Raw genomic sequence first — 13,339 nt, 5'->3', positions numbered from 1 at the left:
CTGCCCTCCGACACACAGAAGACATCCAGGACCACCGAGGAAGGGACTCAGACACAGAGTTCCGATTTCCACACCCCAGCTTCTTCACGTGCCCATGAGGCCCGAGCCTAGGCATATTCAGCACCCCCAGCGGCCGCCACAAATGTGTACATACACAATGCCACCAATGTAGTTATGGCCGGAACTGACATCCAAGAAGTGGACAAGGGGAGAGAGAAGTACCCTAGTGCCCAGTGGAGATGGGATCGCCCTCCCTCTTCCAATACCTGTGTCCAGATGTTGCAGGACGACTACTTCAAGCAACTGAAGAAGTGAACATTTTACTTTTTCTTTTTCTCTCCTGAAGCCGTCCCATGTGGCCGATTTTGGTGCCAGCCTGAGCTACAAGAGCTCTACAGCTACTGTCCGGGACAGTGTTTATTTCCCTGAGTGGCTGTTTGCCACTTGCAGCGTTTGTCATGTGAGGACCTGTTGCCCTGTTGCCAGAAACACCGGACAGTGGACACTCCGGTCTGGCCGTTGTGCTAATGGCTGACCATTCTGAAGGAGAGCGGGACGTCGTTCACGGGAGAAGGAAAGATGGGTTTGAGTTGGATAAGTTAAAATGACTTAGTCATATGTATGTATATATATATATATATATATATATGTAGAATGGTCGGGGACGACCACGTTTTGCTGTGGGGGCATTTAGGAGGGTGGCAGGCGAAGAAGACACCGAATCAACAAGGGGGTTGCTAAGTTGTTTTATATCTGTTATGAGTTTCGCGTTATTTAAATGATAAAGAAATGTTTGCTCTGTGTAATTCCTATGGCCGTTATTGTATGGCGGTTCTCCTATAGGCTCTGCCTAAGGCCATACAATAGGTAGGAATTTAGTTACACTACACTGCTTAGACATTAGAGAGTTAATTCAGGGGTTGCATCATTAACTGGGAGCGGTTTAGAGCAGTTTTTACAGAAAACAATTCTGGGTTACGGACTGTAGTCGGTTAGTTAGTTAGTCAGAGAGACTTAAGCAGTGAGACTGCCAATAGGGGAGGTCTGTGGCAAGGCCACCCCAGTTTTGGGTTCACAACCCGAATAGCACAGGACCTGGGTAGGTTCTGTTCCGTACCAGAGAGAGAAACAGCGGATTGTGGAGAAAGACTAAATAGACAGGAAAACAGACTCCAATAGCAGTTACAGCAGTGAAGAAAGTGTTTTTATGGTGCAAGTTGTCAGAACAGAATGAGGGTACGTTTGATACTCAATCTGGAAGCCGGCACAGTCCTAGGCTCACAGCCTGTTAGAGGTGCTCAAGGCGAGGCCTCCATATCCCTTTAGGGGAGATTCTCAGCTGGGTTGCAGAAGAATTGGATGATGTTGGGTCTCAGGAGATGATGAGAATGAACACTCAAAAGGCACATAACAAAGGTTACTTTACTAACTAAAGAACTTGTCTTGATTTGTATACTGCAGCCATGTATGGAAGAATTGCACAGTAAAAGTGAGTCTGTTAACCCGGATCTATGGTCTCCTGTCTTGTTTGAAGTCGGTTCTGGTCCCATGGACGGTGTAACAGTGAGTACAGAAAATCCTTTGTTGCAATACACACTACTCTCTCTGTCCTTTATAGAAGAGGGAACACAGGGTGAAGAGAACAGAGGTTCAGCCCTCAGCATGTCAGTAGCAGCCCTGTGTGCTCCTCTCTTCACAATCTGCATACTTTGCTTTGCTCCGGTCTTACTCAGTTCTGGCCCCGGTCATTTAGCTCTGTTCCCGGTCTCTCAGTACCTTACTCCGGTCTGTTTACTCAATTCTTTGTTCACTTGCAGACACTCTAGAAACATAGAAAGGTAGAGTTGGAAGAGGCCTCCAGGGTCATCTGGTCCAACCCCTTGCTCAATGTAGGATTCACTAAACCATCTCAGACAGATGTCTGTCCAGCCTCTGTTTGAAGACTTCCATTGAAGGAGAAATCACCACCTCTCGTGGCAGCCTGTTCCACTCGTTAATCACCCTCACTGTCATTAACGAGTGGAACAGGCTGCCATAAGAGGTGGTAGTAACACACGCTGTCCAGGCCCTAACGGGAGTCCATGCTGGTACACCTTGAGGCCGCATGTCCCTTCTTGATCAATTGGTCTTTACATGTGTAGGGCTGTCTGCCTCCATACTCTGAAGCTCAGCCCTGGTCTCCTGTGTCCCGTACTTCCGTCTTTCACTTTGCGGATCTCATGAATATCCCACTAACACAATCTGTACGCTTCTCTTTGCTCCGGACTTACTCTTACTGTTAGGCGTTAACTGCGTGAGTCTTCTCACTTGTCCACCTCCTTAAATTAGGACAGTCGTGGAATTGAGGGGCCATCTCACTGTCCTGGGATGTCCCGGTTCAAACTATATTTACGTCTTTAGGATGAAGACATAGTTCAGTACAATAGTGGAGCAGTGAGCCATCAGCTCTTTGCTCCACAATTCACCAGTGTCGACTGAGGTTTATTGCAAGAGGTGCGTTGACGTATTCTGTGTTGGGTCACACACAGTGGAGGTCTGCTATTCTCATGTTGGAGACTAGACTAGGTGAACATTTATTTTTAGCACCATACTGGTGGTGGAAGGGGGCACTGTGGGTCATCATACTGTGTGTGGGGGGACATCATGCATCATGTGTGGGCATCACACTGTGTGAAGGGTACTGTCAATGCATCATATTGTGTGGAGGGGGTACTGTGGGGGAATCATCATGTGGGGTAAGGGCAATATACTGTGTAGGGGGCACGTTTAAGGCCTCATAATGTGTAAGGGAAGCACTGTGGTGTCATCATAAAGTGTATGAGGGGCAATATGATGTAGATGCATCGTAATGTGAGGAGGAACATCGTTGGAAGATCAAAGTGTGTTAGGGAGGCATTATAGGGGCATCATAATTTGTGCAGAATATATTAATGTGGCTGTGTAGGAGAATCACTGGGAGAGCATCATACTGTGAGGGGGCACTGTGGGGGCATTATTCTGTGTAAGAAGGGCATTGTGAGGGCATCACAATGTGTAAGGGAAGCACTGTTGGGAGCATCATGTAGTAGGGGCATCATAAAATGTGAGGCGGCCACTGAGGGGCAAAAAATCTACAAGGGAAGCACTGTGTGAGTATCATAATGAGTGGGAGACACACGGTTGGGGGCATCATACTGTGTGTGGGGCACTGTGGGGGACATTATTCTGTGTGAGAGAGACACTATGGGTGAATCATTCTGTGTGGTGACAACTTTGGAACATTATATTGTGTGGAGGGGTATTGTGAGGGCATCATACTGCGTGGAGGGCCATAAACCTAGTATCAAACTGTGTCAGAACATTAAAGGACAACAATATGTGTCTCTCTTTCCTTTATTTCAAAGTTGATAAGTATGGTGGTCATCCATGCTCACTACTTCTCTATTCACACAGGTGGACTTTGAACCTGTTGATGGGATCGGTGGGCGTCCTTGCAACCTGACCCCCAGCAATCATACCTTTATAATCTATCTGTGGATAATACTTATATGTCGGCCATATGAGATTCAATATGGCCGACACTACCTGTCCGAAAAAAACATTTTAATACCTGAAATTAGGACCACCTAGGAATACCCCTAAAACACCCTGAAACGATTCCTAAATGTCCACTTTTGGGTGGAGCATTATAAGCCCCGTCACATTTTGGGATTGTCCAGGCAAAATCCGGACTGTTGGAAAGGATTCTTTACAGTTCATACAGACATTACGATTTAGCTTGACAACCTTGTGGAAACTGTATTGGTTGTCACCTAGCTTCCTTTATACCAGAACGCAACCAGACTTCCTGTCGGCCATTTTGGATGTCACCCAATTTACCGTATAAATTCTTTTTTTTTTAAGCTCTATCCGTTTCTAGGAATAACTAAGTGACATCCAATATGGCCGATGTTCACGACAAGAGTGAAACCGAAGAAGAAAAGTAGAAAATCTGATTGACAAGCATAGGCGGCCATATTGTTTGTCACCCAACAGATATTACTGAGAAAAGGATGCATAACATTCTTAAAGGGGAAGTCCTCAATACTTTATTTCTCTGTCTATCGTGACGTGGTTAGGTTGACATCTCTGTGACAGGTTCTAGGCCCCATTTCCGCGTCGTACAACTTGTTGACTTCGGAGATGTGAGCCTGCAGCCGTCGTTAGTCCGCCTATTGTCTTATAACGTTATTTTCCACTCTCCCTATATTTAATTTAGAAAAGTACCAGGGCAGGCCTCCCGCGCACCAGCAGGCCCTTATCGCCATGGCAACCCCCCTCCAGTCTAAGTGTCCCTGCTACGCTCTCAGTCTTCCTAACGAGGTGACATCGTTAGGAGGAGAAAGGAAAAGAAAAAAAAAAAACCAGGAGCAGAGGCGATATAAACCTATTACACAATGGGGGAGGGAGTTAGACCGCAGCCAATTTACTAACGAGCTGCTAATTTTTTTTCCCTTTCGCTTTTTTTTTTTACGGCCTAATAATTTAGGATTTTTCTTTGTAGGATAATACTTTTATTTATCCCTTTTAGGGGTTTAGATTACTTTCTCCCTTCTCCCAAAGTGTCCGTACATGGGGGCGAGAGGAAAAATAGGACCGAGCGAGATCACCCATCACTCGGATGAGGATGTAGGGGAAGCTTAAATGGCCGACCTAAAGTTTTTTGGCAGATACATTGGGGCAGGAGGCACAATGGAGTCTGGGTAAGTGACCTGTTACTTCTGTGGCGTCTGTGTCGCTTTTAAAGTCGAGTTCTTTAACCGTTCTGAACCTGCGACTTCTTGAGGCATGCTGAGAGTTGTAGTCTTACAATGGCTGGAGGCCGCTCCTTTAAATCTTCGTCCAGATGTTTGCCGTCATATAGTGATATAGTGAGTGTATGTGTATGTATATATATATATATATATATATATATATATATATATATAATACATACATATGCTATATGGCGGTATTATTTAGCTTTTATTGTACTACTTTTGAGGCATTTCATCTTTCGCACATGTATGTGCAGACATATGTATGTGGAGGATCAGATGCCTCCAAATTAGCACAATAGTGGCTAAATAATACCGCCATATAGTGAATGTATGTATTATATATACATATATACATACATACACTCACTATATCACTGTATGGTGGTATTATTTAGCCACTATTGTGCTACTTTTGAGGTATCTGGTCCTCCGCATATATACAGGTGCTTCTCACTAGATTAGAATATCATCAAAAAGTTAATTTATTTCAGTTCTTCAATACAAAAAGTGAAACTCGTATATTATATAGAGTCATTACAGAGTGATCTATTCCAAGTGTTTATTTCTGTTAATGTTGCTGATTATGGCTTACAGCCAATGAAAACACAAAAGTCATTATCTCAGTAAATTAGAATACTTTATAACAACAGCTTGAATAATGTTTTTAAAATCCAAAATGTCCTACTGAAATGTATGGTCAGTAAATGCCCTCAATACTTGGTCGGGCTCCTTTTGCATCAATTACTGCATCAATGCGGCAATGTGGCATGGAGGCGATCAGCCTGTGGCCCTGCTGAGGTGTTATGGAAGCCCAGGTGGCTTTGATAGCAGCCTTCAGCTCGTCTGCATTGTTGGGTCTGGAGTCTCTCATCTTCCTCTTGACAATACCCCATAGATTCTCTATAATAGACTCTCTATGGAGTTAAGGTCAGGCGAGTTTGCTGCCAATCAAGCACAGTGATACTGTTGTGTGTAAACCAGGTATTGGTACTTTGGGCAGTGTGGACAGGGGCCAAGTCCTGCTGGAGAATGACATTTCCATCTCCAAAAAGTTTGGGCTAAAGAACACAAGGAATGGACATTAGACCAGTGGAAATCTGTGCTTTGGTCTGAGGAGTCCAAATTTGAGATCTTTGGTTCCAACCACCGTGTCTTTGTGCGACGCAGAAAAGGTGAACGGATGGACTCTACATGCCTGGTTCCCACCGTGAAGCATGGAGGAGGAGGTGTGATGGTGTGGGGGTGCTTTGCTGGTGACACTGTTGGGGATTTATTCAAAATTGAAGGCATACTGAACTAGCATGGCTACCACAGCATCTTGCAGCGGCATGCTATTCCATCCGGTTTGCGTTTAGTTGGACCATCATTTATTTTTCAACAGGACAATGACCCCAAACACACCTCCAGGCTGTGTAAGGGCTATTTGACCAAGATGGAGAGTGATGGGGTGCTACGCCAGATGACCTGGCCTCCACAGTCACCAGACCTGAACCCACTCGAGATGGTTTGGGGTGAGCTGGACCGCAGAGTGAAGGCAAAAGGGCCAACAAGTGCTAAGCATCTCTGGGAACTCCTTCAAGATTGTTGGAAGACCATTTCCAGTGACTACTTCTAGAAGCTCACCAAGAGAATGCCAAGAGTGTGCAAAGCAGTCATCAAAGCAAAAGGTGGCTACTTTGAAGAACCTAGAATATAAGACATATTTTCTGTTGTTTCACACTTTTTTGTTAAGTATATGATTCCACATGTGTTAATTCATAGTTTTGATGCCTTCAGTGTGAATGTACAATTTTCATAGTCATGAAAATACAGAAAAATCTTTAAATGAGAAGGTGTGTCCAAACTTTTGGTCTGTACTGTATATATATATATATATATATATATAAACATATATATATATCAATATAACGCATTCTCCCAGGTCCGCCAAAATAGGCGGGACAGTGGTGGGGCGGAGCGTGATACTATAGCTTGTCTAATTTATGATGAGCCAGTCAGGGACTGCAGTAAGACTTCTGGCAAGGAGCACGGAGATGCATGTCGGTCGTCATACATCTCTCGTTAGACGCTCCTGATTCATTAAGAGGCTTAAGTGCCTTTTAATGAATCAGCAGCTTCTGACTCCTACACGCCCCCTCATCAAGAAAAGCAAGAAAATCGCTGGTCATGATGAGTGGCCTTTGATCTTTTTGAAGTGGAGTCATTCTTTTGGTGATTTAGAGGTCGCTTAGGGTCATTGTCATACTGAAAGGTGAATTACCTCTTCATCTTCAGCTTTTTAGCAGAGGCCTGAAGGTTTTGATGCAAAATTGACTGATATTTGAAACTGTTCATAATTCCCTCCACCTTCACTAAAGCCCCAGTTTTAGCTGCTGAAAAACAGCCCTAAAACTTAAAGCTGCCTTCACCATGTCTCACTGTGGGTATGGTGTTCATTTGGTGATGTGCAGTGTTGACTCTGCGCCAAACATACTATCATGGGTTTACCGCAACAGAGAGGAGTCAGAAGATGGCAGTGTATGATTTCACGTACTCCTGCACTGATTAGAAGCACTTCTCCCTCATATTAAATGGTTCAGGTTTCTGTCAGCAGTGCAGGGGTTAATTTGCTTGGAGTCTCTGAAGCTTCCTGCTTGGAGGTTCTCAGCTGTGCAGTATTAGCCACCCCTGTCTCCTATATATTCTCGCTTTTGGTAATCCGGATTGACAGTGTTAAGTCTTGTACTGCCTGGTGAGGAGTGGAGTGGAGGTGTCGGTTTTTGGTAGAAGAGTTTTCGAGAATTGTTCTGTGACTGTTACTTGGTGTTTTGGCTGTGTGCATAGTCCCCATCCTCATCTATTTAGTTTACCTATCTAATCTCTCCTGTGTTTCCCTCTGTTGTCAGTGAGTGCATATTTTGTACGATTGGTATTTTCATTTTTCCCTGTACCTCCTTGTTTATCTAATTTGTGCATTCAAATACGCTATTCCTCCCCAATTCCCTGGGTGGGGGAGGGGACATATCAGGGCTGATTCAGGAGCTCAGCAAGGTACGTGGTCCCAGCATCTTCACCATCAGAAGAAACTGGGGAGCAGAGATAGCTAGGGCGTCCCTAGCGTTAGGGCCAGGAAAAGAGCCCCCCTGGCCCCGGGTTACCAGACAACAGAATCGTGACACATATTTTTTGGAATTATGTCCAAAAACTTTAACCTTGATCTCATCAGACCAGAACACGTTTCCCACATACTTTTGGCAGACTTGATGTAGGTTTTGGCAAAACATATCCTGGCTTGGATGTTTTTCTTGCCACCCTCCCCCACAGGCAAAACATATGAAGAATAAGGGAGATTGCTGTCACATGCAGGACACAACCAGCACTTACCAGAAATTCCTGCAGATCCTTTAATGTTGCTGTAGGCCTCTTGGCAGCCTACTTGACCCAGTTCTAGGTCGTATCTGTTATGATCTGCAACATGCACTAAGGAAAGATAGGGGATAGGGGAAAGCTGTCCCTACAATAAGACTAAGCTGAATCCCTACGATGTAGCAGGCTGCCTGTTCCTAGTGATCAAACCCGCCTTAGTCCTCGGCTAGTCTGAACGAAGACCTACAGCATTAAGGGAGGAGTCCCTAAAATAACTAAGGACTGGGACAAAAATGGGACACCTCCTAAACAGAGAAGTTGTTGCAGAACACAAAAAGACAAACTGACAAAAGGTACTAGAGGTCCCAGAAGGACCAAGTGAACTGACAGAGAAAGGCACCGAAGCACCAGGCTAGAGAAACAGTCAAACACTGAAGTCCAGCACAGCCAGAAGGGCGGAGCTGGAATATAAAGGCAGATGGTCACGTGACCACAAAACACAAGATGGAAAAAACAAACAGGAGGGTTCTAACAATATCACTGCCACTTGTTGATGTGTCTATGATATATCTAATGCCTTAGACATTTTTTGTACCATTCTCCTGACTGATAACTTTCAACAATGAGATCCATTTGCTGTGTTGTCAGCTGTTGTGGCTATTACTGTAAAGTTCAGCTAAGAAAATGATAAAATCCTCCTAGAACAGCAAAACTTTACATGGGGTTTATCAGAATCCCTGTAAATGATGGCGGCCGTGCATTGACTACTATGCACGAGGGTAAATGTGATTGGCTAATTCTGAACACAACCACATCCCCAATTAAAAGAGGGTGTTCACATTTATGCAACCACATTATTTTAGTTTTTGTTATTTTTATTTTTCCCCTCAAAATGATATCAGTTTGTTTCTCAATTGATTTGTACAAATTATGGGTAGAAAAAGTTCTGAAATAATTCTTCTTGGTAGGATATTTTTACATGACAAAAACCTGGCATTTTAACACGGGTGTGTAGACATTTTATATCCACTTTGTATATACACTGCTCAAAAAAATAAAGGGAACACTTAAAGAACAGAATATAACTCCAAGTAAATCAAACTTCTGTGAAATCAAACTGTCCACTTAGGAAGCAACACTGATTGACAATCAATTTCACATCTTGTTGTGCAAATGGAATAGACAATAGATGGAAATTATTGGCAATTATCAAGACACCCTCAATAAAGGAGTGGTTCTGCAGGTGGGGACCACAGACCACATCTCAGTACCAGTGCTTTCTGGCTGATGTTTTGGTCACTTTTGAATGTTGGTTGTTGTGAGGAGCTGCCCACTTACTAAAGACTATGATACTTTTCCAGCCACGGACCACCATTTTTGTCAATATTATTATTGTATATTATTAGTGATTTACTTGTTATGTTTTATATAGTTCTGCTAACTTGTCAGTATGTAAGATTCACTTGTAAAATGTCCAGCATTCCCCTAATCTCATCTTTATCTCAGGAGTCCATTGTTTCAACAACCAATAATCTCATTATGTGTGTGTAGATTGTAGACACAGTGGAGCCATCACCACAGGGGGTCTTGCAGACAGTCTCAGATGAAGGCTTCTAGAAAATTCTTCATTGCTTTTTGGCTTACAGTGAATGCTTGAGGGGGAGGGTGATCACTTCTGACCTGGGAGGGGACTGATCCCAGGGAAAGAAAGGAGAGTCATGTTTTAGAAAGAGTTGTGTGGAAGGATTGAAGGAAGAGGATGGAGACCGTGGACTTGGAAGGATGGATGGATAAACATGTTACCATTATGGATTATGTAGTTTGGGTTTACACTTTCTTAAAAGGACTGCTGCTACTAGATACCTGTGCTTTCATCGTTTTATCTGCCGTCTAGAGGATCATGGACTGTGGCTACAGACTGGCTGGAGATACGAAATCTGTGGGCCAACCAAAAGTTGGGAGACAGTGAGTATGGCCTTATACAAAGCTAGTGGAACTACTGAACCCAGATTGGGAACTTGAGGACTGAGAGAACTGTATTTTGGCCATTTACCTGGAATTGCTTTATTACCATGGCTGTGATCAATAAAATATTGTTGCATCGTTAACCTGCCTAGGTGATTACTTACAACCCACAACCTCAGATCTTTACAAGTGGTGGCAAGCGGTGGGATCACCTATCTCTGGACAGCATACCATGGAAAGTTACTGAGAGGTGACTTGGCAGAAGAAATGGCAGACTCCATCTACAAGAGGGGGTCAGTTCAGGCGTGGATGAGGGACAACAGCCCAGGGCTGTCATCCAGATGGTGGAGGATCAACCGACTGAGTTGAGGCGGATGCGGGACGCGCTAGGAGATCGGGCTACGGAGATAGAGCGGGCGGCAGTGTTAAGCAAATATCTGGGTGTGCATGTAGCAGTACCCCAACCACATCTTTAAGGTACCGGGATATACCACAGTTCAATGAGGACACCTCGGATATTGATGAACATTTCCGGTTATTTGAGAACCTCTGCCTGCTGCATGAGGTGTCAGTCAGTGACTGGCCCAGATTTTTGAGCATTGGCCTGACCGGAAAAGCAAGAGAAGCTTTTAATAACTTGTCTTCTGGGGATCAGAGATGTTACTCTACCATTCGCGGCACATTACTAGAGAGGTATGCTGTCACGCCGGAAACCTACCGGAGGAAGTTTCGGGAGACTGACAAGCCCGCTGCACACACACATCGGGAGTTTGCCAACACACTACGTACAGCATGCACTCGGTGGATAGAAGGACTGAGAGCTCAGGAAGCAGAACATGTAAGGAATATAATCGTGCTGGAACAATTCATGTCCAAACTCCCAGGTGATTTAAAAGAATGTGTGGCAGATAGAAAACCACTCAGCCTGGATGAGACTGCAAGATTGGCTGATGATTGGTCTTGCTAATCGACCAGGGCAACGTGGAAGTACAGCCCCAGTGAGTTGGGAACAGGAACTTACAGGGAGGCCATTGAAACCCATGGACTGGCCAGAGGAGGAACGGCAGGGTGTTCGAACTTCACAAAGAGGGGGAGGTTGCCCAAGGCCCCAACTACGGCCCGTGTTGGGGTGAGGAGGGTTTAACTGCCATAACTGTGGACGCATGGGACACTTTGCCAGGGAATGTCCGAAGCGTTCTAGGCCACATTATCCGCGTCCCCAACCTGTGAACACTGTGCTGCAATGGGGCTGGAATGCTGAGGGAGAGAGGATCCCACTACCCCGACCGGAAGAAGAAGAGGCATATGTGGTACAAAGAGAAGCGTCCCGGACTAGATGGCTGTATTTTGGCCATTTACCTGTAATTGCTTTATTACCATGGCTGTTATTAATAAAATATTGTTGCATCGTTAACCTGCCTAGGTGATTACTTACAACCCACAACCTCAGATCTCTACAGTTGTGCTTTCACACTCGTGGTAACATGAGACAGACTCTACAACCCACAGAAGTTGCTCAGGTAGTGCAGCTCATCCAGGATGGCACATCAATGCGAGCTGTGGCAAGAAGGTTTGCTGTGTCTGTCAGTGTAGTGTCCAGAGGCTGGAGGCGCTACCAGTAGACAGGCCAGTACACCAGGAGATGTGGAGGGGGTCGTAGGAGGGCAACAACCCAGCAGCAGGAATGCTACCTCCGCCTTTGTGCAAGGAGGAACAGGAGGAGCACTGCAGTGGGTCAGTAATGGTGTTGGGTGGCATTTCTTTGGAGGGCCGCACAGCCCTCCATGTGCTTGCCAGAGGTAGCCTGACTTCCATTAGGTACTGAGATGAGATCCTCAGACCCCTTGTGAGACCATATGCTGGTGCGGTTGGCCCTGGGTTCCTCCTAATGCAGGACAATGACAGACCTCATGTGGCTGGAGTGTGTCAGCAGTTCCTGCAAGATGAAGGCATTGAAGCTATGGACTGGCCCGCCCGTTCCCCAGACCTGAATCCGATTGAGCACATCTGGGACATCATGTCTCGCTCCATCCATGGAGGGCTGTGCGGCCCTCCAAAGAAATGCCACCCCACACCATTACTGACCCACTGCACTGACCCACTCACATGTAAAGCGCCATGGAATAAATGGCGCTATAATAATAAATAATAATAATCCACCAACATCACGTTGCACCACAGACTGTCCAGGAGTTGGCGGATGCTTTAGTCCAGGTCTGGGAGGAGATCCCACAGGAGACCATCCGCAACCTCATCAGGAGCATGCACAGGCGTTGTAGGGAGGTCATACAGGCACGTGGAGGCCACACACAATACTCAGCCTCATCAGGAGCATGCACAGGCGTTGTAGGGAGGTCATACAGGCACGTGGAGGCCACACAATACTCAGCCTCATCAGGAGCATGCCCAGGCGTTGTAGGGAGGTCATACAGGCACGTGGAGGCCACACACAATACTGAGCCTCAGTTTGACTTGTTTTAAGGACATTACATCAAAGTTGGATCAGCCTGTAGTGTGTTTTTCCACTTTAATTTTGGGGGTGACTCCAAATCCAGGCCTCCATTGGTTAATAAATTTGATTTCCATTGATGATTTTTGTGTGATTTTGTTGTCAGCACATTCAACTTTGTACAGAACAAAGTATTCAATGAGAATATTTCATTCATTCTGATCTAGGATGTGTTATTTGAGTGTTCCATTTATTTTTTTGAGCAGTGTATAATGTATATTATACTCCTATATATTATTATATACACATGTCACACACAGAAATCCCGCACTTAAAGCCTTGGCTGTTGTCATTCAGGTTATTAATGGTTGTCTGAGGAAGTTTCTGAATGTTCTTGGGCAAATCATCAAGATCCGCTGCTGGCAGCTCCCATTGTAATTGATGACCAATGATGCCCCAGATGTGGTTGATAGGAGACAAGTCCTGAGATGATGAGGCCATGGTAGCATGTTCAGACCATGCAAACTGCTCACAGTATCACGATCATCATACGGCCTGACGTCATCGTGTTGAAAAACGGCTATATCATTGCCATGTAGTGCTGAAATAATAATGATATAATACGGTAAATAAAAATTCATGGCTTTATGATATATGTTTAGGCCAATATCAGGGACCCCAGGATTGTCCACAAAATGTATTCCATGTGCCCACCTTGGATATATTTGCATAAACCTCCCCCATTTTTGTGATCTATTTCACAGGACCATCCTATAAATAATGCGGAGTTTAGTGATATAAC

At 44.9% G+C, this 13,339-nt stretch overlaps 1 protein-coding gene across 4 annotated transcripts in view; it reads left to right on the top strand.

The window, feature by feature from the left end:
• Window positions 1-13,339, top strand: part of LOC141166962 (potassium channel subfamily T member 2-like) — a 285,657-nt gene that overhangs the window by 78,551 nt on the left and 193,767 nt on the right. The window contains exon 1 of one of the 4 annotated variants that reach the window (XM_073654203.1): window positions 4,226-4,721. The exons of the other annotated variants lie outside the window; for them this stretch is intronic. Within the exon in view, the coding sequence (XP_073510304.1) occupies window positions 4,663-4,721 (59 nt within the window). The 5' untranslated portion in view covers window positions 4,226-4,662. Of the gene's footprint in view, window positions 1-4,225; window positions 4,722-13,339 lie in introns of those variants that run through there. 4 annotated transcript variants of the gene reach the window in all.

Source organism: Phyllobates terribilis, unplaced genomic scaffold (genome assembly GCF_046119375.1).
Source record: "Phyllobates terribilis strain yellow unplaced genomic scaffold, ASM4611937v1 Scaffold_11__3_contigs__length_659146591, whole genome shotgun sequence".
NCBI lineage: Eukaryota > Metazoa > Chordata > Amphibia > Anura > Dendrobatidae > Phyllobates > Phyllobates terribilis.
Note: the sequence above shows the minus strand (reverse complement) of the source record. Positions and strands in the feature narration are given on the sequence as shown.